At 38.4% G+C, this 25,752-nt stretch overlaps 1 protein-coding gene across 3 annotated transcripts in view; it reads left to right on the forward strand.

Moving 5' to 3' along the window:
* Positions 1-25,752, forward strand: part of GALNT13 (polypeptide N-acetylgalactosaminyltransferase 13) — a 187,306-nt gene that overhangs the window by 62,660 nt on the left and 98,894 nt on the right. For 2 of the 3 annotated variants that reach the window (XM_025166288.2, XM_007427590.4), the window contains one exon: positions 11,808-11,976. In XM_025166288.2, the coding sequence (XP_025022056.1) occupies positions 11,808-11,976 (169 nt within the window). Of the gene's footprint in view, positions 1-11,397; positions 11,459-11,807; positions 11,977-25,752 lie in introns of those variants that run through there. The other variant, XM_088146568.1, reaches the window with a different exon arrangement.

A 25,752-nucleotide genomic window follows, 5' to 3' on the forward strand; every position in this document is an offset into this window, starting at 1 on the left:
ACAATCAGTATCAGGCACTTGCCTGGAGGAAGCCTCACAGATTTCTAGTAAAGGGATTTCCCCAGTGTCCAAGGAACAGGAAGGAGAAAAGATCAGACTGTCACATAGAAAATAAATCCAATGACTAGCCTAGATGTACTGGGTAGAAGGAATGACCTTGAGGAACAGGAGGAAGAGCTGCTAGCAAGACAATGGTCAGATAAAAGAAATCTGAGTCTGGGGAAAAACTGTAACTTAAGAAAGCTTCTCAGACAAGACATTCCCTAGTTCTCATGAAGACAAAAGGAGGGAGGGGGAAAATGCATTCAGACTTGCAAGATTCTGTTATTATAACTTTATAATAAAAGTAGTATTTTTGGTTTCCTAGTCTGGTCTACCTTGAAGGGCTGACACCAAAGAGGAAAAGGTGTATGGTGGTATGGGTGACTTGCTTCTCAGAGGAACAGAATTAGTAATCTACAGACCTAGACATATTACCAAGGGAAGTATGTTGAAGATCCAAGATGTGACAGGGAGGCTGGCCCAAGTAATCAAACCTACTGACCATTATCCGTTCCTCTGTTTCATGTTGGAACAAATGACACTACCAGAAAGAGCCTGGGAAGAATATCTAAAGTCTATAAGGAGCTAGCCAGGATGGCAAAAGAGTTCAGAGCACAAGTGGTGTTTTTATCTATACTTCCAACTGATGACCGGGGCCTGAAGAAGGGGCAGAAAATTCTGGAGGTGAACCACTGGCCAAAGGGATGGTGTTGTTGAGAAAATTTGGATTCCTGGATTCCTGGACCACAGTTTTTACTACTTCCTAGACCTCGGTTTTCACTCACAAGAGATGGGCTGCATCTCACAAGTCTGAGAAGAATGCCTTTGGAAGACATCTTGCTAAGGTCAACTGGAGGGCTTTAAACTAAACCTGGAGGGCTTTAAACTAAACCTTATTTAGAACTACACCCAAAACATAAGACCAAAGGCAAGAGGTAAGAAGGAAGAGATACTCAAGAATATACCAGGAGATGCAACAGGGAAACTTAAGAGCATTACTAAAAGGCTCAGATGCCTCTACACTAATGTGCAGAATATGGGAAATAATATGATATTGTATGTATAACAGAAATTTGGTGAGATGGATCTCATGACTGGATAACAGTACTGGAAGGATATGATTTGTTCAAAAGAAACAGATCCAACAAAAGGGGAAGTGGAGTTGCATTACAGTGGTACCTCTACTTACGAACTTAATCCGTTCCATGACTCTGATCGCAAGTCAAGTTGGTCGCAAGTCGAAGTAAATTTTCCCATAAGGTTCAATGTAATTACCATTAATCCATTCTGGCGTCCGCGGACCACGCATCAGGGGCGGAAAAACGGCTGCTGACCACGTGGCAGGGCAGAAAATGGCCACGGACCACGTGGAACGGGCGGAAAATGGCCGCAGACCGCGTGGAACGGGCAGAAAAATGGCCGCGGACCACGTGGAACAGGCGGAAAATGGCCGCGGACCACGCAGCAGGGTGGAAAAACAGCCGCGGACCATGTGGCACGGGCGGAAAAATGGCCGTGGACCACGTGGAACGGGTGGAAAATGGCCATGGACCACGTGGAACGGGTGGGAAATGGCCATGGACCACGTGGCATGGGCGGAAAAATGGCCGCGGACCACGTGGAACGGGTGGAAAATGGCCGCGGACCACGTGGAACAGGCGGAAAATGGCCGCGGATCTGGTTCGTAAGTAGAGGCGAGTTTGTAAGTAGAGGTAAATTTTTGGGGCTGGAGCTGGTCGTATCTCGAAAAATTTGTAAGTAGGGGCGTTCGTAAGTAGAGGCACCACTGTATATGTAAAGAATGACTACACCTCTATGGAATTTCATGACTTCAAGGATGAAAACTCTGATGAAAGTGTCTGGGTGAATATTAAGGGGAAAAAGAAACAAAAATGACATTGTTAGTGTGAATTGCAAGCTACCTGACCAAGCAGAAGATATAGATGATGTCTTTGCAAACCAGATGGCCAAGGTACCCAGGAAATACACCCCTGTGATAAATGGGGGATTTCCACTACCTTGACATCAAGTGAGAATCAAATTCTGTGGCAAACAGGAGATCCAACAGGTTCTTGATGTGCCTTGCAGACAACCTCATCATCCAAAAGGTGGAGAAGGGGAACTAGAGGTTAAGCTATACTGGACTTACTAACGGGAGAAGTGGTCAAGAAGTGAAAGTGGCAGGGACCTTGGGAAAGAATGACCATGTACTCCTAAAATGCACCATATTATAGGCAGGGAGAACTGAAGGTGGCCAGATTAGTGTTCGAGACTTCAAGAGAGCTGACTTCAAAAAACTAAGAGAAAAAGTAGGAAGGATTCCATGAATGGAAATCTTGAATGGAGAAATAGTTCTGAATTCTGAGTTCTGAAAAATGAGATAATTAAGGCCCAAACCCAATCAGTACCAAGAGAGAGAGAAAGAAGGGAGATACCTGATGAGACTGGAGTGGTTGCATTAAGAGCTCTCTGGTAAACTGAGAAACAAAAAGTACAAGTTTAAAAAATGGGAGGGGGGCGTATAACAAAAGGAAAATATGGGGAAATAGCCTGAATCTACAAGGATGGACTTAGGAAGCTAAGGCTTTGCTTTGAATGCCAAAAATAAAAAAAAAGATAGCTTTTTGGATATATCCAGAACAAGAGGAAAGTCAAGGAAATGGTTGGTCCACTGGTTGGAGAAATTGGCAGGATGGTGATAGGCAACAGGGAGAAATCTGAATTGCTTAATTCCTACCTTGCATCTCTCTTTTCATAAAGACTGGAGAAGAGCTAATGTTGTTCCAATATTTTTTAAAAAGGGGGATGGGGGAGTGGACCCAGGAAACTACAGACCAACTAGCTTGGCATCACAGCCTGGGAAAATCCCAGAAAAAAATAATCAAGCAGAGAGTTTGCAAGCACTTAAAAATAAGCAGGGTGATTACCAGAATCCATCATGGATTTGTTAAAAACAGGTCATGTCAGACAATTCTTATTGCTTTCTTTGACAATGTGACTAGATTCTTAGACCAAGGAAATGCTGTGCATATTAGTGTATTTAGACTTCAGTAAGGCACTTGATAAAGTAGACCATAGCCTCCTTCTTGATAAACTGGAACAATGTGAGATGGATGGGCTCATTACCAGATGGATTCACAGTTGGCTGAACAACTGTAGCCAACACGTGGTCCTTAATGGGCCTGTGTCCACAGGAAGGGAGGTGTGCAGTTCCTCAGGGTTCTGTCTTGGGCCCAATACTTCTCAAAATCTTCAAAATGAAGAAATAGAAGGTATACCCGTGAAATTTGTGACTGACAAAATGCTGGGGGTGGGGATTGCTAACACCCCAGAAGAAGGCTCAAGATTCAAAAGGATCTTGATAGTCTTAAACATTGGGCCCTATCCAACAAAACGTTATTCAGGATGTAAGTTTCTCCATTTAGGCAGAAAAAAACTCCAGACACATAGGTACTAGATGGTACTTGGCTTAGTATGAGAAGAATCTGGGTGTCCACAGATTATACATGAGCCAGCAATGGACCGCAGCTGTCAAAAAGTCCAATGCAGTTTTGGGCTGCATCCACAGAGGCATAGAGTCAAGATCAAGGAAGTGATAGTAACACACTGTGCTGCATTGGTCAGATCACACCTGGAATGCTGTGTCCAGTTCTGATTGCCACAATACAAAAAGGATGCTGAGCAACTGGAAAGAGTACAGAGAAGAGCGACAAGGATGGTAAGGGGCAGAGGGTGTGGATTTATTCTCCATAGCATCCAAGGGTACGATACATACCAGTAGGTGGGAGCTTAACAGAAAGAGATCCAAACTTGAAATGAGGAGGAATTTCCTGACTGAGAGCTATCAAGCAGTGGAACAGCCTGTCTCCTGAAGTCATGTGTGCTCCACCACTGGAAGTTTTCAAGAAAAGAGTTGGTAGCCATTTGTCTAGGATGGTATGAAGATCCCTTCACTGGGCAGGGGATTGGACTAGATGACCTTCAAGATCCCTTCCAGCCCTATGATTCTATATGTATGGTGTCATCTATTATATTGTACTATAATGTCATGTTTTGTTTTATTTAATACAATTTATAATCATGCATTATTCTGTATTGATGCGCTGCTTAAAGTCTATTGGGATTGAAGTGATATATAAGGTTAGCAAATAAATAAATTAAATGAATAGGCTCATCTATTATCTTAAAACTAAAAATAACCTCAGGGAAAGATAACCAGGCTCCTTATCTGGTTACAAGGAGTATATTTTTCACAGGAAGGCATTTTGTATTGATAACATCGGCACTTGTCGAATCACAGTTGGGTCAAACAAATGCCAGCAAAATTAAAGTGCTATATATTTTTAATTTTTTAAATAGGAAAATTGTCTATTTTCTTTGACTTCTGTTAGTAACAGAAAGGTGGCTTCTTGCAAGTGATGATTGGAACCAATTTTAAAATTGATTTAATTGACAGGATGGAATAATTCCGTAACATTAAAAAATAGAATAAATCAGTGGTTTGCCCAGTAAGATATTTTTCCAATGCGCTTAATAAGATCATTAGACAGCAAGACTGGATTTTCTCCCTATGTAGAACACTGGCAATCCACCAGCATTCACAGTGCTGTTAAGGAATCCAATTCAGAACTCAATAAATTCATGCAGATGCTTTACCCCAGTCAGGAGCTAAGATATTTTCATTCACGTTTAAGATTTTTCCTTCTGTTTCAGTACACAAATGTAGATACTATATTTTATTTTAAAAATGTGTATGGTACCCTTCAAAATTTAATTTTGAATGTAATAATAAATAACTGTGGCCAAGAGCAGAGACATTTTATTCTACTTAAGAGATCGTTTGTCACAATATTATTTATGTGTGAAGCTACTTTATTTCCACATATAAATATGAACATGTATATCCTGTCATCGTTAAACATGTGATTAATTTTAAATTATTTTGTATGTCTTATATCATTATATTACATACTGATTTTAGATTATTTGCTGTTTTTTTTTTTTTGATAATGTGGAATAATTGGGTGCATTTTTTTTTCTCCAGTGCTCTGGCATTCCATTTTGTGGTGATTTGAGTTCATGTCTCCCTTTTAATGAGCTTTAAAATTAAGTTGATTAGTGTTGCAGACACTAATTATAAGAAAGAATTCCATATCAGTCATAAAAACAAACAAATAATATTCTTCCAATAAGTTTACTTCAATAAGCAATGCATTTAGAATTAGAATAGCGAGTCCTGAATTAGGTTAAGACCTTCACACCTCTCATAGAAAACTAGCCAGAAAGTATTTGTGGTCCCAATTCTCCTTAAACAAGGTTTGCTCCAGGACATCAAAATGTCAGTCTGCAAAATCTAGCAGGGAAGTTTCCTGCCTCATCGCTGAAAGTAACCCCATTGCTAGATGCCATCACTTCAAAAGAATCCATGATTGGCTTGGAAACAAAGTCATAAGTAATACCAAGATCACCTAATTCCTCTGAATCAAGAAATCTGTACTCTTCATTATATGATTCGGGTGAGCTTTTGCCAGGAAAATTATCTGTGTGTATGTGTGTGTGTGTGTGTGTGTGTGTGTGTGTGTGAGAGAGAGAGAGAGAGAGAGAGAGAGAGAACCCAGTCATAAGAAAGGAGAAACTTCTGTTACATATTAAACTAAATATTTGAAGAATATATAAGAACTCTAAATTCCATATAGTGGTCTGTATGCAGGAGTGTTTGATCTAGGTTTATCTGAGTAGCATAGTGCCTTTGTGATAGAACTATAATTTACAGAATCTGAATTTCAATGCAGACTGTCAAGTAACTTCTAATACATATCAAACTGATAGAATCTGCCTATAAGTTGTTCTTCAGCTAAATCTTCAAGTCTATATCCTGCTTAAGAGAGTAGGCATTACTGTTAAAAAAAAAAAAACACCCTTGTGCATCACTTATTGAGGAACAAAGGTTAATAAAAAGGTCTTCGTAGAATCTCATATGTGTTTTTGTGTTTGTGTAAAAATACATATAACTGAGCTTTTTTTTTTAATTACCATAAAGCAAACTGAAACATTTCTAGATGAGACATGAAAGTGACATATTTTGGAAGTAAAATAAACAATCTGTTCTTACTAGCTTAAAATCAATTTATTTAAATATAAAAATTGCTACTACTAGATTTTTTAATTTTCTTATAAGTATACAATTAAATAATGATTTTAAAAATATGCATCTTTGCTATTTGAAGACTGCGTCTTGTGCTCACAACAGAATGTATTTGTTCAAATTATCTGAAATTCAGTAGTGAACTGTGGTTTAATGTTCATAATTCAAAACATGGTTTGGTATAATAAGCTTAGCATGAAGGAGCTGCTCCCCCTCCCACACACACACTTCAGCAGTCCAAATACTGCGCATTATATAGCCAGTGGGATATTTTCAGAGGATTTGATGGTAATGCATATATACGGGAACATGGAAACATGCCAAGAAATAGGTGTGGAAGAACTCCTGTTGAGGGGAAATGCAGAATTTTTGTTTGGGGAGAAATAAAGGGAAGCAAAACCGGATGGTTGTCTTGGTTTGTACTGGTCACTGAATATTTTCTTCCTCTCTGTACAATCTATAAGATAAAGTTGAATGGACTCCAGAGCATGCTTTTTTATCATTGCTAGGGCAAAGCACCTATGCTTTCCAGACAGAACAAAGGGTGGGGTGGGGTGGGGTGGGGGAACAGGGAAAACATTTCATTGTGCCATTGTGCGTATATCCAAATGATAATTAATCAGTTGAATCTGTTGCTAGAAGTTATGGATGAGACCAAATTTTAGATTTGTTCTTTTCCTATGGTATGCCTCATCCATCTTCCTGATTTTAGCATCATGCTCATTCTTCTGCTATGAATAGAATAAGCTGGGAGTGTGAAATATTTATTTATGTAAAGTGGGTTCTTTAGAACATGGGTCATCCTGTTTGGCTAAGGTGTCACGTAAAACCATTGGCTGTATTGTCAGCCTGTGGAGCTGCCAAGGTGCTGGGCCCGCTTTTTCCGTCTCTTGGCAAGAAGTAGATTGCTAGTTTCCTGCCGCTAATAGTTAATAGTGGCCTGCAGCCAACTGAGGCAACCAAAAAGGTTGTGTGCCATGTTTTAGAACAATTAGTATATCCATGCATCTACTAGAATGAGACGGTTATTTGGGTCAGTGTGTAAGCATACCAGAAAAGACTAACCCCTTAATAAAGAACATAACCACCAATCGCAGACACTATACATTTCATATTGGCTTGTTTGCTTTCATTCCTTTATTTTCTCTGTGCATGATCCTTCTCTTATTTATTACATGAGCCCTGGAATTTCTTTCCCAAAGCATTTGGGAGGGCAGTTCATTCAACTGAGCCAATCTGTAAGCTTTTTAATATTTAAATTAACTTTAGCCTCGCAGCATGGTACCAATTTGCCTTACAGAGCTATTTTTCTCCAACGTGTGGATTTGCTGCAAGTATTTCAGGGTAATTTACAGTAATTTACAGTTCATTTAGATCTTCCAATTTCTACTTCTCTTTCTCCCTTCCTTCCTTCCTTCCTTCCTTCCTTCCTTCCTTCCTTCCTTCCTTCCTTCCTTCCTTCCTTCCTTCGAGTCAGACTTCATTCCTGGCAATTATAGGGAAAAGTCCATGCAGTTTCCTTGGCACCATTTTTGGAAATGGCTTGCCATTACCATCTTGTTTCTAGGGCTGAGAAGGAATGACTGACCAAAGTCACCTATCTGGCTTCCATATCCAGGGCAGGACTAGAACTCAGGTTTCCCCAGTGCTAGCCCAGCACCTTAATTCTCTAGCCCATAATTACCAGAAAACAAAGGGTCATTCCCTGGAATTTCAGTATCTGAATGCATGGTCGTGTTGTTTTACATAAGTTTGAAAATGATTAAATAATCCCTTAAATCAATGTTTTCTACTTAAAATACACACTAGGTTATTTAACTGCTTAGTAATGTTTTGTCTCTACAATATGATTGTCAAAGCATATCATTACAAAAGTGGCTATTACTAATGAAGCAATTTGGAAAGCAATAAAATAGTTTTAATCTAAATATATTTTTAACCTTAGACCACTTATAGTTGCTTCAGTTTCTTTCTTGAATGTTGATCACTTTGACCAGGTATATCTATTATCCAAAAATCAAAATGCCTTTCTTACCAAGATTGACCTAGATCAATCAGAAGATCTAAACTTCCCTTGAAAGAGAAGGAAAAAAAAATATAGAGAGAACAGTTGCCTTTGAGAGCTTTGGGTCAAGAAAGCATTGGAATTTGACATCCCAGAGAGAAGGAGAGGAAGTCTTGGTGAGATAAACCTTGTTCAGATTGTTGTACTGCAGTGTTGTCCAAACTTGGCCACTTTAAGATGAGTGGACTTCAACTCCCAGAATTCCCCAGCCATTCCCCAGAAGTCCACTCATCTTAAAGTGGCCAAGTTTGGACAACACTGTTGTACTGTGTTGCCACTTTCTCCAAGTTCTTGCAGCTGCCGGTACAGATTCCACGTCAAAGCAGTGATATATGCTCTGTAGTACAAAAGGGTATTCAAGAGTGCAGTTCTGTACCAAGAATACTGAGAGGAAAAGATGCTAGATTAGCGGATTATGAAGAAAGCTCCTTGGGCAGACATTCCTCAGTCTCAAGGGATTCAAAAGAAAAGTATGGGAGAGAGTATTTGGCTGCATCCAAGAATCTCAGTTAGTTTGCCCAAACTTGCTTTATAAGTGCCTGTCTCATTCCAGTATTTCCTAGACAACGAAGGAATAGCCTTGCTGGACGATGGAGAGATATTTTTTGCTGTCCCATTAAGTTTTTTTTTCTCTCTCTCTCTTTCTAAAAATAGGAGTAGAATAGCAGAAAGACAAATTCTGATTTTCCAGTACAATACTGTAACTTTTCTGTATGATCATACAAAGCTCTGCTCTGGATCTCTAGAAGCATCTGAAGGGGGGCAGAGTTCAAATGATTAATCTCTGGCAGGCATAAGAAAACATGGTTTGAAAAAGACTGCAGCGGCAATTTGGGTTGCAATCTCATTAGAGTTTACTTACATTCCTTGATAATTTGAACAATCAGTGTGTTTGTAACTGACATGATTGGTCAGCTAAATATATGCAGTGGTGTTAGTTGATGAGGGAAAACAAAATCCTACAGCTGCTGATAGTTTAATTCTGTGAGGTGATTATGAATATGTGATTGTTTCTGTCACAGAAGATCTGAAAGCACAACAGGATGATAGGCTGAAACAGAAGTATCCTTCTTAATTCCTCTTGGGAATGAGGGATAATTAATTCCTCCTGGGGTGCTTGCATGTCCACACCAGGATTTCCATTATGAATGAATGTCTTCCTAAAAGGACACCCATGAGAGTATTCATATAATCAAGGTAGAAAAGTAAATGTTGATAACATCTAGCATTGCTTTGAACTTCCTGTGGACCTACTGAAATCAAAGCTTGTTCAGTCATTCTGGCAAATCAATATAACTTGTCTAGACAGAATACAGGCAGAGGTTTTCTTTTCTGAAGAAAACAGAATGGCTGAAGCTTTTCCTCTTCACAGCAATCAAAGATTTCCCTTGATTGTTACTTTTAGCTGGAAGCATTTTGTGTCATCTGAGTTCTCAGAAGTTTGCTATCAGTAGATGAAGAATTGGGCAATTCTTTGGTAAAGTCTGGAAGTGAAATCCCATGAGCTCTGTGTTAATCTTTTAGTGTTGGTGTAGTGGCTAAGGTGTCAGGCTAGAAACTGGGAGACCATGAGTTTTAATCCTGCCTTAGGCACCCAGCCAGCTGGGTGTCATTGGGCCAGTCACTCTTTCTCTGCCCTAGAAAGAAGGGCAGACCACTTCTGAAAGCTTGCCAAGAAAACTACGGGGACTAGTCCAGTTAGTTGCCAGGAATCAACAATGACTGAAAGCCACGTGTGCGCGCACACACACACGTTGCTATGATTTTATATGGCTTTTCCTGTTTGATTCCTTCCTTTCATATATTTTTTTTCCTACTGTTCTGGGTAAACTTAAAAAAAATGTACACATACCATTCCACAGTTGTACCAGAATAGCTTGTCAGGGCAAGAAATATTTGCAACAGCAATGTACTATCCTTTGTCTATATCTCTGTTATTGAACATTTACATTTATCAAGTAAGAGCTGCATAGGATTGTGGCAATGTGGAGTGTTCCTGTTTGGAGTTCCAGGGAGCCTGCAATATATTCCACTTCTGTCTCAAGTAATAGATTCCACGCCCACAGCGTATACGCAATGGACTTCTCAAAGTCTGGGAAAGGGGATGGGCATTTGCAAAATATTAAGGAGGAGAACATCAGGGAATGAGCAGCATCTTCTCCACTGCTGCAGTCAGCAAGAGGATCAAAGAATCCAGCCCACATGAACCTAACTGATAAATGGAGTGCTAAAGTACACATAAACAGTTTCTTAGATTCTGTAACCTAATCCCGTTTCTTCCTTTCAGTTAATCTGGCTAATAAGTCTCTGTGCAAACCTAACCTTTTTGGATGCAAGAAGCTGCTAAAGGTTTGACAGCATGATCCATTTTACTGATCTGTTGGTTTCTGATTCTATCTCTCTGCTCATTTTTTTTCTTAAAGGTCTGTCTTTTTTTCCCTTTCTCTCTTTGTAAATTGGGTACCACTATCATATTGATGGTACCCAGCCTCAGGACAGTCTGGAAAGGAAGTTTCATTCATCTCCCTCTAAAAAAAATGGAAGCTGGACTGAAGTGTGGGATGATCTGCATAGGGCAATACAGAATAGAAACTGGTCACACTACCAGCTTGAGTTGTGGAATATTTGAACCAGTTAAAAGTAGAGTCCAAAATGGACGATTTCAACAATGCTTTAGCAATGGTTTAATGGGAATAGTTATCCTCAGATAACAGGTTCATTCAGAACAGCCTCTCCTGATTTGTTATTACCTAGATGTATTGAATTACATTTCTCATAATCTCCAATTATCATGATCATTCTAGCTGATTATTTTAGTAGGCATTTAGGAAGAGTGATTTATAATTTAAGCTCTCTCCACCAGCATATTCTCCTTGGCTACTTTAATGAACTAAAATCAGCAAACAGCAAGAGAATAATAGTTGGCTTTGCATCTCCAAAAATTTTGACTGTATCATTGGGTATACAGTATGGAGAACTAAATGGTGCCAATAAACATGTGTCAATCATTACTAAAAGAAGCTGTCATCCATTTCTTTTAGTGCATTCCATTTCAGCTATGTGGAGATGTAATTCCCTCTGCTGCTCTTGCAATAATGTACTCTGGTCTCCCCTGTTTGATTAGGAACTTTGGAATAGATAGGATTCCTGAAGAACCCTGTCTGCAAGCATTCCCTTTCAGATAAATGTTGGAGAAACGCTAGCAGGTTTGTGTGAAGGATAGATAGAAGTGTCACCTTTAATCTTATTTATTGCTCTAATATGTGTCTGCATGATTATGGCAAGGATAATATTGAGATCACTGAATGTACAATGAGAATGAATTGTTGTAAATTATTCTAACATTTCCCAAAAGTTGGCTATTTCTCAAATTCTGATTTTCAGATTAACTATTAATTCTAACCTTTCATGAAATGCAGATTTGAAAGTCAGAGTCTACAAGTAAAATAAAAATGCCCCATAGCTTTTGGATTCTAGATTTCAAAAATATAACAGAAGTGATGAGAACAATGCAGAACAATTAAATGTATTTTTTTTAAATATCTTCTGTTGCAGCTGTTATGTCAAGAAGCCAAGAAGGACCAGGAGAGATGGGAAAAGCCGTTCTCATTCCCAAGGATGATCAGGAAAAAATGAAAGAGCTTTTTAAAATCAACCAATTTAATCTTATGGCCAGTGACATGATTGCATTCAACCGAAGTTTACCTGATGTAAGATTAGAAGGGTGAGTTTATACATAGATCTTGGCATTTAAATGCTTTGTTGATATTTCCATAGATACATCCAGCTCTATAAAATTCCTACCTATTACGTAGTAGGGAATTCAGTCAGTAATCCTAAATGTGATTATACAGAAATCAATCCGATTGAGCTCACTGGGAATTCTGAGCAATCATGCTGTGAAATGCTATATAAGTATCTTGAATTCCATAACTGTGGTATTGGCTTCTTTACCATGTACAAATCATGACGTGTTCATGGGTGGGAAAAGACCTGAACTGGGGATCAAAGCCTGATTTGAATCTTTTGCTACAAGAAACAAATGAGTAAATAATCCTGAATCCAAGCATTAGATTGCCAGATAGAAATTGCTAGTCTGGAAAAACAAATAAGCATTAGGTATAAGAGTGAACTTGCTCAGAAAATGTATATATGCAGGTATAAAGGCTAGATAAACTAGGGAATATATGTTGTTTCTAGAATTGTGGCAGGCAGGCTGTCTTTTATAGGAGATAAGGAAACCCTGCAGGGAAATTATTGATGGGAATGAATGTAAGTATTTCATATGGATTGGGAGGGCAGTGCAGGTATACAGAGCTGAAAATGGTAATGAGAATGTGTGTCGATTATCTAAGCTGATGGGGGTGGGGGTGGGGGGCCAGCAGAGACGGGTTCTTGTCTGTGTGGTTGGTTTATGTTGTTTTTAGCGCTTCACTGGCACAAATGATAGAATCCAGAGAAGAACCTAGACTCTGTTGAATATTTGGAAGAGAAAATGGATATGAGTGAACTATCTCTCTAAAATTAAATAACCCTGTCAGTGTTTTACTATATATTTGAATGATGCATACTGAAAAATAGTTTAAAATGCCTTCAGTTTTGAAGTGTCTTTCCCTGCTCCGTCTCTGTTTCTGGCGTAACAGCCCTGCCTCTGCTTCTGTTCTGATGCCCTCACCTGGACTAGATCATGGCTTTAACACCTGCAAGTTTGCTCACGCTTTTGCTACTTAGAAATGCTGCTTTTCCTGCTGCTGCTGCTGCAACTGTGGGACTCCTGCATTTGCAGTATAGTTGTTCTAAGTACAGAAATTCATTACCGAAACATTCCTCAACACATATGTTTATAGAATAAGAGGATGGTTATGCTGAACAAGGAGAGATACTAAAAATATGTTTATAAACTACCTTCTCACAATATAATGTGAAATCCAAGGCCAATCGCTTTATGTAATCTAATGCATCCATGTCTGTTCTAAAGGGTGGTATCAGTACTGTCAAGCAAAGCGATAACACTATTTGTTCATATCGGATATTCTTATATCAGGATCAAAGTACTTGATCACATACGTAGCCCTTAAGTTCTGTGAACAGCTAACAGACAAAGAAAAATACAGGGCCCTTAGTTACAGTCTCTCTATTTCTAAACAGCTTCACCCTTAATGACTAATTGGTGTCACTTTGCTTGTTATGATAGCTTTTATTTTTTACATTTCAGATTTAGTGTGATAACACAGGACTTAAAGGGTGAAAGATCAAAGAAATGTGTGGTAGTTGGCTAGTAACCATCCATATTACTCCAGATGCTTTGTAGCAACATCAGGAAGGGGATGGTGGCAGAAAGGTGGTACCCTGGTTTCTTTTCGTATTATTTCCCCTAACCCTAACCCATGGCTGATGTTTCTAAAACCAGATGTTGTGACACTAGCAATGTTCAGTGGATAGAGGAGGATTTGCCAGATAGAAACTCTTCTGGATCTGAAATTCATTCTGCAGCCCTCACCCTAGAAAGTGGTGGAAGCCTTGGAGCGGTATGTTTGTGGAACTCTGTTGGTGGTGATGGGTTTTTGGTATATGGGATATGGTTGTCCAGATGCTTCAGATTTTCTTTCTGTTTCTGTTTCTCTGTTTTTTAAACTGTAAGCCACCTGCAGTTGTTTTAAAGTCACCCAGCTTCAAATATTAATGTAATTTATTTGGTTTTGTCTTAGTGTGATATATGAGTTCAGCCAATACAATGTAAATCCTGATTTATGGCTTAATATTATATATGAAGCAGGCCACTGCAGTTTGTCTACCAAATTATGATTAAAATAAACAATGATAGGTGAACCCAGCCTCTGCAAATAGATAAGTAAATAGTAAGCTGTATAGCATTAAATATATTAGCACCATTTGATTATTTATTTGAAACATTTTATCCCATCTCTTGGATGCTTAGTTTTTTCCCTCCAAAATTAGACTTTTAAACAAGATCAAAAACTGTAATAAAAGTTGTGCAATCCTTAACATAGGGTTTTTAAAGACCTGTGTTTGGAAAGTAGAGATTTCCACTTAATCTCTTTTCTTAAAAAAAAATTTTTTTTTCTTGGGTGCTGGAGAAATCACACAATATCGTATATATTAAATAATAAAATATAAAATGAGATTAAATGAGAAAGTGGGGAGGGACTGTTGAGAAGTGGAACTAACTGAAGGTGGAACAGAACAAGAATAAATCAGCTTGTCTGAACTTTAAGAATAAAATGACTAATTGGGCTTCATGAGGCTCGGTGTATAGAATTCCACAGTATGCATGTTATTAGTACATCATATCATGCAATGTTGGGTAGATCTATATTCCGTCACCATAAGTTGAGAGATCAAATGAGACTGTCTCTACTCAAATGGTCAGAAGATTATGAGAAATGAGCCAAAAAGTCACAAAACAGTAAAATGGACTCCCTGCTTTCAAAACAACAGTACCTGTTAGTTTAACACTCTTCTCCTCTTACATAGTAACAAGTTCAAGGGCAGAAATACAGGCTTTGTCTTCTATAGGAAGGAGTTCTGATATTGTGTAAATAAACATTCACTTAATTGTAAAGTATACCAGAAGAGCCACTGGATTTCTAAAGGGCAGCCACACCTCAAGAGTATGTCAGTTCTAGATAAAACAAAGCAAACAACAAATAAAGCTGTATGGTATCAAGCTCACAGTGCCTAGGGGCAAATTGTGAACCAACCACCCCTGAGTATTGCCAGCTGACCTCTCCCTTTTCTCCTCTTCATCTGCAATATAGGAATAATTAACTGTCCTATATACATTTCAAAAAGCACCATTTAAAATTATAAATGTTATTATTTCCAGTTTAGGATTGTGACAATTGTGACTCAGTCCATATGCTGTGCCAGTAAAGTCTTTGAAGACGTTGTATAAAATGGGGAACATCTAGTTTTTTTCCCCTCCAAAATTGGACTTAAAAAAAAAGTTAATAGCTGTAATAAAAGTCATGCAATCCTTATTACAGGGTTTTTAAAGACCTGCATTTGAAAAGGAGAGATTTCCACCTATTCCTTTTTTTTCTTCTTCTTAAATTCTCCCTGTGTGCTTGGAGAAAGTTGTTAGTGCATCTCATTGGCAGCAGAGTCTACCTTGTGAAATGAGTGTAACTCTGTTTTCTGACTTAATGGTGCAAGGCTGTTCAACCATGAAATTGCTTTCTTCGTGTGGTTTAACTCCTGTTTGCGTGGACAGCCACAGCTAAGAAAACCTGAGAGCAACAGCGAATGCAGCAACTTGGAGAGCCGGCTGACATTAGGGAGAATTTGGGCATCAGAGTGAGTCATTCTGGTGGGCAGTATATAGCCTAATCAGTCAGTCATATCTAAAAAAAAAACCATAAGTGTGTTTGTTTGTTTTATGGCATTTCTCAGCTGCCCCCATTTCAAAGGGCTCTTAGCGGTGAACTGCAGAAATAGTCAGATGACAACAATTTACAACATTAATACTTAAATAACCCAAATAATTGAAAAGTATAAAATGCTATCATGACTTTTCTGTGAGTAGTGGTTCCGTGCATAATTGATTCTTTATGGAACATACACAATATCCTTCAACAGCCTTGATTTTTCTTATTTTCATCAGGGTTACCTTTCCTGAATTAACTAATTTCTTCTTCCCGCCTCACCAATACATTCATGAAAGAGCAGATTTTAACTAGAGAGCAGATCATCACCACATTTGTACATTGCTTCTGTAACTTGGGTGGGATAAAACCTAATATTTAGAGAAGTAGATTTAGAAGTCTCTCCTGTGAATTGTACAAGGATGAATGAGAAATCATGCTATTAGTTTGTACCATGTCACAGACAGTCACAGATAAGGCAGCTAAGAACAAAAAACTATTCTACATTAAATAAACCTGGCAGATCTACTCAGTTGCAGAGGGAAGAGTTGTTGGGGCATGTTAGAATAAGTTGTGATTTTATAACAGAAGCTCTTCTCTCTAGCCCTCCCCGTTATATTTCAAAACTTTACAAAAGTGTGATTAGTTACACATTTTTCAATACCTTGGAACTGTTGTCAGAACCAAAGTGGTGAATCTGGATTTGCCTTTAACTAGAATAATTATATGAGGTGCCAGATATGCATCCTGAGTGTGTATCAGTATATTACATAGCCCTCCTAGTTGATGAGATGCAGGCAGCTCTATACTCAAGATACCATCTAGATCAGTGATTCTCAACCTTTTTGAAGCTGCCGCCCCCCTAAGGAGTGGAAAATTTTTCAACGCCACCCTTTGGGGACGGGGGGGAGTTACTGAATTATAAAAGGCAAAAATTTTAAGTAATTTTTTTCAGTAGACTTACACACCAAATTTGTTCGATTTAACTCGATACTTTTGCCCTGGAAGGTAATTGCATTCCTTTTATTAAAATTAAAATGACTAACGCAAAACAAATGAAGCGAACGAAAAGCAACTCAAGAAACACGGGTCAAATCAAACATTCATATTGAAAGGACGCTCAATGCACTCGCTGCGATTAATTGCGTGGGAAGACAGCTGACGCATGTGCTGTGCTGGTTGGGATCGGAGAAAAACTGTAGTGTCGAGTTCTTCAAGGTCATCCTACCTAGAATACAAATTCGTCTCACCATTCTTAGAAGTGAGTGAGGGCAGCCGTCGCGTAAGTTCGTTTTATTGCTGGTACAAATGGTGTAAACCGGATAATCGATTTAATAAATTTTTTGGGGAGTTTTAAAATTAAGTTCGAATGCCAAAACATGCTCATCGCCCCTCTACCGCCCAAAACATGCCCACCGCCCCCCTACTGCCCAAAACAAGTTCACCGGCTCTCAGCATCCTCCCATCGCCCCCGTTGAGAACCAGTGATCTAGATTATAGATCCAACTTGCAGGGAATATGAGCATGTTTTGAATAAAACTGGTCATTGGTACCCTCGTGGCTTACTTACCAAAGCATGCTGTCCTTACCATTAGCAAGAAATGTTGCATGTGGTATGGGTACAGCTAAGCCCAGTAACTTAATCTATATCTTCTCTATATTATTCTATATTATTTCAAAGCATTATGTTAAAGTCTTGATTAACCAAAGCCCTGATGGGCAGCAGAGGTCAATATTTACTGGCCCATCTGCGCATAATAGATCTGGAAAGGAGGTCTGATGCTGTGGAACAGAATCGATGGACAGATGGAGGAAGTGAAGGTCAAAATGAAATGAACGCCAAAGTAAGAATTGGTTGTCGTGGGCCCTCATGAAAGTAGGAATCCATAGGTTGGTGCAGAGGCAGCCTCAAGAGGAGGGGGAGACAAATGACAAAAGTGACACGCACTGTTGTGGTTCAGACCCCACTCCTTTTGTACATGTGTCGTAACATTACACAAATGTACTAAAAAGGCAGAGCCTTGCAGTGTAATGCTTTTTAACCCTGTAGACGCCTCTGGGTTGGTGACAGTTGCACATTATTCTCTAGTCCACTGGGATAATAGAACAACCAGAGGTGGGTTTTGGAAAAAAAAAATGTGCAAAATTCTGAATGAATGCAATACCCAGGGAAAATTATTCTGCTAGATGATAGTTTGTTAAATGTGCCTGCAAACGTGTTTGGCAGAATTCTCACTGAAAGAATACAAGTGGTAAATGAGCAAAATTTGGAAGTGGAGTGGAGTTTTATGCTGGCTCTGGAGCGCACAGACTATGACTTTGCTCTTCAACAGGTGACTGAGAAAGGGATGTAAGAAAGAAAAATTGCTATACATTTATTGATTTAGAGAAAGAGTATGATAAATACAGGTAGTCTTCACTTAACAAGCATTTGTTTAGTGACAATTCAAAGTTACGATGGCACTGAACGAATGGTAGTTATGGCTGGTCCTTGAAGTTATGGCCATTGCAGTGCCTCCACGGTCGTGATCAAAATTTGGGTGTGTGACAGCCCGCCCACGTTTACAATCTCAACATGCACTCCAACTCCCCTCACCAACCTATCTCCCTCCTGCCTATCTCTCCCCCATCTCTGCCCTTTTGGCGGCCCTGCACTCTGCTGAGGCCCCGCACTCCCTGAGGCCTTGCGAAGGGCCAGCAGCTGCCTTGGCCGGTGTGCCTCATCAGCAGCAGAAGGAAGAAGGCGGTGAAGGTCACCTGGGGCCAGCAGGGGGCAGCAGGGGTAGGCAGCAGTGGTGGGGTACAGGGCAGCCAAAAGGGCAGAGATGGGGAGGAAATAGATAGGGGGAGTTGAAGTGGAGGTGAGTGTGGCAGGCAGGAGAAGCATGAGGTCCTTGCTTAATGGTGGCAAGGTCCTCACCTAATAACTGCAACTGGGACTGCCAGAACTGCTGTTGCTAAGTGGTGCAGCCACATGATGTTTCGCCTAATGATCACTTTTCTTGGTAATGGCAATTCTGGTCCCAATTAGGGTCATTAAGTGAGGACTATCTGTAAGTTTGAACTCTAGAATATTTTGCGTGAATATGGAGTTGAAGGATGGTTACTAAATGTATTAACAGTGGTATATTATGGAAGTAAAGCATGTGGGTGAATAAAGAGACTTTTATTCTAGTCTATACAATTGAATCTATATTTTTATAAATTCTTATTTGGCAATCAATAACATGGCAAACAATACGGTTGGAAGAGAACTTGCACTTGTGAGTTGATTAATACAGATAGTATGACAAATGTATTTTCTGTGTGTTCATACTGAACTGCTTTTCTTGATGAACTGTTTTGTAATGAAAATGTTTTGTGGTGATAGTTACTTTAAGGTCAGTGAAGAAATGTTCCAGGAGGTTGACCTGCCATTTTGGAAATCAGATTTGTGCACATGTATTATTTTGTGTAGGAACTAGCCAGTTTACTCAACGAATAGAATTTATTTATTTGTTTACTGGTCAACTCAAGGTGGTGTACATATCTAGTGCTTCCTCCTCCTATTCCCACAAGAACAACCCTGTAGAGTGTATTGAGTTGAGACAGAACAATTGGTCCAAAGTCCCCCAGCCAGTTTCCATGCCTAAGGGAGGACTAAAACTTGCAGTCTTCCAGTTTCTAGCACAACACCTTAACCACTACACCAAACTGGTTCTCATATACAATTTCTGTAGAACATTCTGTTACTTGAGTATTTTGACCTTCAGTTGAAACTATAATAGAAGTGTGGCAATATTTCTGCCCAGAATATTGTTCAGTGGCTTTCATAGTTGCTGATCATTACTATATCCTAGTTTTACTTGGCATTTAAAAAAAAACAAACCCTCTAGCATAAATGTATAGGGCTCATATGGATATATTTAAAGAAATAATTGCATCCATATTCAGTAAAGTATCAACAAGGAATGATCTCCTTATGAAGACGGGGGAAAAAAACCCAAGCTTATGTTTCATGCTAGATATGTCACACATAACACTTGGCATGTTTATACTAAACTGTGAAACACATCAGACATTTCAATTGCTTTTTTCCCACCACATTCAGAAATTATATTGACCAACCCTGGGGAGCTGTTTGAACAGGAGTGTAAAGTTTATCCAGGGAGGTAAATGGGCAGTCAGAAGTTTGCTAGTTACTCATTTTTTAAAAGAATTTTCCCCCCAGATCCTGAAGTCAGGTTTGTTTACTATATTCAGAAATAAAACATCTACAAGCCAAAGGCAAAAACATTGTTAAATGAGCATGTATAATCAGAATTTAAAGTAAGCAATAATTATCAAATCAATCAGGTTTTTTCATGTGCCTAAATGTATAAAAGAGTAATTTTGGTATGATATTTCCTTTTTTTTTTTTATGGAATACAAATGGAATAACATGTTGATATATTGGTACCTGCTGATGGTAAATGCAGTCTTCGTGTTGTGAATATGTTCTTTCCAGAGTTGGGGGATGTGTATTACTTGACAAAATTAATTAGTAGATAGTAAATAGTAACATCTTGTAATAAAAACATACAAGCGGATATATAAGCAATCACTTTTCTTTTCATAGCTTGAAAATCTGATTTGTCACAGAATTCTTGTTTTGATTCTTGCTTTGGCATTCTTGACAGAAATCCAATTTTAGGAGGAAAATGAAACCAACACACCTGTTATCTGCTTTGTGAAGTGCAACATTGAAGGTTGTGTTAAACCTATTAGTAAATTCTGAGACAGAGAGGGAAACTAAGAATGATACAGAAATGTGTCCCTTTGCTAATTCCTGCTAACTTAATTTCTGAATATTAAAATGCATTTCTTTATTTATACTATTTCTAGGTCACCTGACTCCCAACGAGTCAGCTGGGCGCCTTACAAATAAAAGTAGAAAAGATATTAAAAACAAAAAAGAACCATGAAGAGCCCTATGATGGTGCCTATAGCCCAGTGATGGCTATAGGCACCTTTGGGCTCGGCATGTCAAAAATTCGGAAAATGCCTAATTTGACTCTGCTGGCATGTCACCCCACCACCCCCGAACAAAAAAGAAACAATTCTTTACATATTCATTTATTTAAAAAAATATAGTCCAATCATGTGTGGTGCTATGAATTATATAAAGAAATGTCAAATAATTACAAAAATGCAATACAAGTAAAACCAACTCAGTTGCTTTGGTAACTCAGAGGGAGAATAGTTATTGTTGAGTGTTGGTGAATGCTGGCATGTCACCCAAAATGTCGTGGCGTGTCACCATTGATATGCATGTCATAGGTTCGCTATCACTGCTATGGCCCATAAAAAGAACAAATATATTATTAGGTCACTGAATTGTCTCATTAGGTAGCCGTTTTTCTAATTTTCTTTTTTTAACAGTAATGTTGAATGAAACATACAGGTAATCATTTCTGGACCTGCTGAAAACTTGTTAAGATACAAAGGAGGAGGAATAGGGAGACAGACAGAATTTCTGAAGATGATACCAATACATTCATATATACCAGTTCCTGGTTTTGACTGTTTGTAATTCTAAGTGTGATCAAGAAATAGAGCAAAGGGTAGAGCTATCACAAGGAAGAAATTAGGCAGATAATGGTGCCTTGGCTTTGGTTTTCAGCGATACCCATTCTACTGTGTTGCTCAAAATAAAAAGGAGGCAAACAGAACCAAATTGACAACTTCCTCAGATTCAGGAAGCCATGACTGACTCTAATGGAAGGCATTTTTCACTTCTTCAGTACAATCTCTCATTACAGGAAACATATTTTTCTCCTATATAAATCATGGCCTCCATTGGATACATAGTTCATTATCTTTTAATAGTGTGATGGGATATTCATCATAATTTAACCATAACATGGAATTTAACCATAACATGGAATTCATCATGATTTAACCATAATATGGACATTCATTATGATTTCCAACATAACTTCATGGAATTACAGAATACATTCAAAACGTTTTGATTTTCCCAGCAATTTTCCAGTATGAATACTGGACAGGGATGGGGAAAATGCTTCTTCTTCATTACTATTATTATTATTATTATTATTATTATTATTATTATACAACTTATTAGTTGGGTTTTGTTTTTCTTTTTAAGAATGATTTCTGTGATGTTGAGATTAAGCAACCCTTCTTATTTTATGAAGAAGTACCATTGGGATAATGTGTCAAGAATTTGCAAGTTGTCCATTTCACTTATTTCAGAGATGGAAGGAAAGATTAGCCTCTTAAGACATACAGTATTTTTTAATCTGAAATAATCCTTCATCTCTTACCTTGTTCGTATTCTGGCACAAAAGCTTTTTGAGCTTTTAAGTAAATTAAATTCTTACATACAGCAACTTCTGAAAAATTAATACTGTATTTAGAGTTCAGAATCCCCAAGGAAAGCTTAATATTCAAACCCACATTTGGAGCATGTCATTGTTATGAACAGTGACAGCTGAAGGTGTGAGTGAAATCTCTTTGTTCTTGGAAACTGCCAACCTATTTATACTGCATAATAGAACACAAGAGAGCCATTTCCTTGACACATTTCCCCATCTATCATCTCCAAAATATAAAAATTGATTGGGTGCAGAATATTTTGGTTTATCAAAGAAGGCACTATCCATGGAGTGCCACTTCTGGTTAAGTGGAGGAAAAATTCTAAATTACTTTGTTTGCCTTTCATTGACATAAATTATTGATTAAAATACTATATATGTGTGTGTGTGTGTGTGTGTGTGTGTGTGTGTGTGTGTGCATGCCTTTGAGTCAGTGTTGACTCCTGGTGACTGTCTGGACAAGTCCCTGCAGTTTTCTTGGCAAGGTTTTTTGGAAGTGTTTGCCACTGCCTCCTTCCTAAGGCTGAGAGAGAGTGACTGGCCCTGGGTCCCCTAGCTGGCTTTGTGCCTAAGGCGGGACTAGAATTCACGGTCTCCTGGCTTCTAGCCTGATGCCTTAACCACTACACCAAACTGGCTCCCCCTAAAATACTAATAGTTAATACAGGTAGATCCCACTTAATGACTGCCCTATTTAGCGTCGGAGTTACAGCAGTGGTGAAAAAGTAACTTTATGATCAGCCTTCACACTTATGACCCTTGCAGTGTCCCGACAGTCACGTGATTGAGATTTGGATGCTTCGCAACCGGCAGGCGTTTATGACCATCGCAGTGTCCCCTGGTCATATATTTGCCATTTGTGCATTTCACAGCTGGCTTCTGACAAGCAGAGTCAATGGAGAAGTGGGCAGTAAAATTGCAAGTTGCGGTCACATGATGTCTTACTTAACAACTATGGGTGATTTGGCTTAATGACCACAGCAGAAGTGAGGTCATAAGTCCATTGCGGTGACATGACCTGACATGATCCTCTCTGGGAAAGATGGGCAACATATAAACTTAATAATAAATAAAATAAAATAAAAAATAAATGATGTCTCATTTAACGACCACGTTGCTTAGCGATAGAGTCGCTGGTCCCAGTTGTGGTTGTTAAGCGAGGACTACCTGTAAAATTAACTATTGCTAATAGTAATATAATACTAATAAATACTAATAGTCACAATTTAAATGACTAAAGGAATATCTAATATTGTATATGTTAAAATGTAATTATTAAAATACTGCATAGTCTTCTGTTATAAAAGAAAATTTTTAGTCTTGCCTTGGGTGTCTGCTTTAAAACAGATTGACATTATGAACTTATAGTTGTGCCCAAAGATCTAAAGATCTAAAGTGTGGAATGTATAATTGGCTGAAATGAAACTGTTGAACATTCAAATTCTGACTAGCTTTTCAAAATCTGTTATTCTGGCATTTCCAAAAGTATTTGATTTCAGTGAATTAGAGACTTTACCATGCTTGAGGCCAGAAGGCTGGAGATCACCCATTGTTTGATGACAGAGGCCTTTCAGTCTCTTCAAAGGGGGCCCTCTGTGCCCCATAGAAGAGTACCTCCAACGCTGAAGGAACCCTCAAGAGTGGTCCTTTTTAGGGTGCAAGGGAGCTTTGGCAGCACCAGTCTTAAAATTCGGATCTTTATTATATTTAAGATAACAATAACCTTATATGATACTTACATGAAACTTGGAAACCATATATAAGCTCAAGTATTTAGTGTCCATTTCACAATAAAAGAAGTATGCTTGCTTGAAGATACTCTCTTCTATATAATCGCTTCCCCTATTTGCACTGAAAAGGGATTTTAGTATCCTGTGACCTTAATGAAGAGTAAAAGTAGGACACACACACACATACACACAAACATTGATAAATTCAATAAATTATTTCTGAATAATTTTGAAAAGTTGGTATTTTAATATTCTATCTGATGCATGCTCAGAAAACTATACAGTTTAATATTTCATTTATTGGAGTTGCATCATTATTGAACTAAACTCAGGAAGATTATGTGTCTGAAAGAGATAGGGGAAAGTTGATCACCATAACCTTTGTATGAAGCTTTCAATTGTATGCAGCATTTCCTATTTCTTAGGTAGACATAGGGCACCTCTTTAGCACTTTACTGCTTATATTTATTAACAATAAAAAAGGCTTTGTAGACTTTCAAAAGATGGTAGATAGTATAATTTCAGTGTCTTACTTTGGATATCACAGACTTCACTAGTGATCTGTGTGTTTCAGCACACTCAGGATATGCATATACATACATAATCATACATGTGGGTGTTTTATCACACACATTTCTTAAGTGCTCCATTCCCTTATATTACCCAACTTAGGAGAAACTCAGCTCTCATGTATTAATGTGGGCAGAAGCATATACTTACACATTCGTTTGGGTAGAAGCATATACTTACACTCCTTGCATTTGACTACATGTGAATTATGTTCCCAACTAGCAATATGGTATCATCTGCAAACAAAAATACATGTACATTCATGACCCCAACCAACATACCTATAATGTCATCGCAAGCGTTCCTCCTCCATTTATCCATAAATAGATTGCATAACCAAGGGTCATTACATATCCTTGTCTGTCTCCCTGCTCAGTGGTGAACCATATTTAAAGCTTCCTGTTTATTCCACACATGCTTTACTTCTATCATATACTGGTCGTATTCCTTTCAACAACCAACCTGCAGCTCCACATTCACTCAAAACATTCCAGATTCAAACCTATACATTAATTTCACCTTCACCCATTTATCAATGTCCTACTGAAGAGCAAAACTCTGGTCTTCCCACTCCCTGCCCTGCATATAGCTGCCCTGCCCTGCACTTCTTCCTCCCAATTCTGCTCATGCCACCCTTTGTATCCTCTCAGTCAGGATCCTGCCAAACACTTTCTCAGGCAAACTTAGCAGATTAATCTCCCTAGAGGAGTTGCAATCACTCTTGCTACAACTCCTTTTGTATAAATGAACAACATACTTCCAGTCATCAGGCACAGATGCAGTTCATACAGCCATAACAACCAGAACGTAAGAAAAGCATAGTCATATTTAATGAAAAACATACTCAAATGTTAATGTTTCTGCAATTATACCATCTACCATCTGCAGCATTTCAAATTCTCACAGTGTTTATGATTTCACTATAATAATTTGGTATTGGATATTAATATCTATAGCATTTGTTTCAGTTCTACTCTTCAACATATCATGATCATTACAACTGTCTATACAACTCTCTAAAATACTCCTTCTAGCAGTCTTTCACATCAGTTTCACCCAAAGTCATTTTGCTTTTATTTTAAATTCCATTCATCTGCTGGAGCACTTTGTACAGCCTTTTTCACCCACTTCTGAAACATTTTATTTCAATCAAAATCGTTCTGCACTTTTCTGTCTCATTTAATCATGGCTGTTGCTTGTTCTCTTTGACTACATATTTGCATACATCTATCTTTCTGTCATCCATCTCCCTCCCTCCCTCCCTCTCTCCCTCACATTTTTTGGCAATAATCATTCTGTCCTATGCTGTTGTCAGGTTGTGATTGGTTGCATAGATAGACACTTTTTGATGACATTGTGTTCACACTGCAGTAATCAGATACTCAACTATCATAGTAACAACCCAAAAACAGAAAAGAACCTGTGTAAAAATCCTCTACAGGCAAGCTAAAACATA

This window comes from Python bivittatus, unplaced genomic scaffold (assembly GCF_059951505.1).
Source record: "Python bivittatus isolate LINGU-HERP-01145 unplaced genomic scaffold, Pbiv_v1 ctg000480_np1212, whole genome shotgun sequence".
NCBI classification, from domain to species: Eukaryota; Metazoa; Chordata; class Lepidosauria; order Squamata; family Pythonidae; genus Python; species Python bivittatus.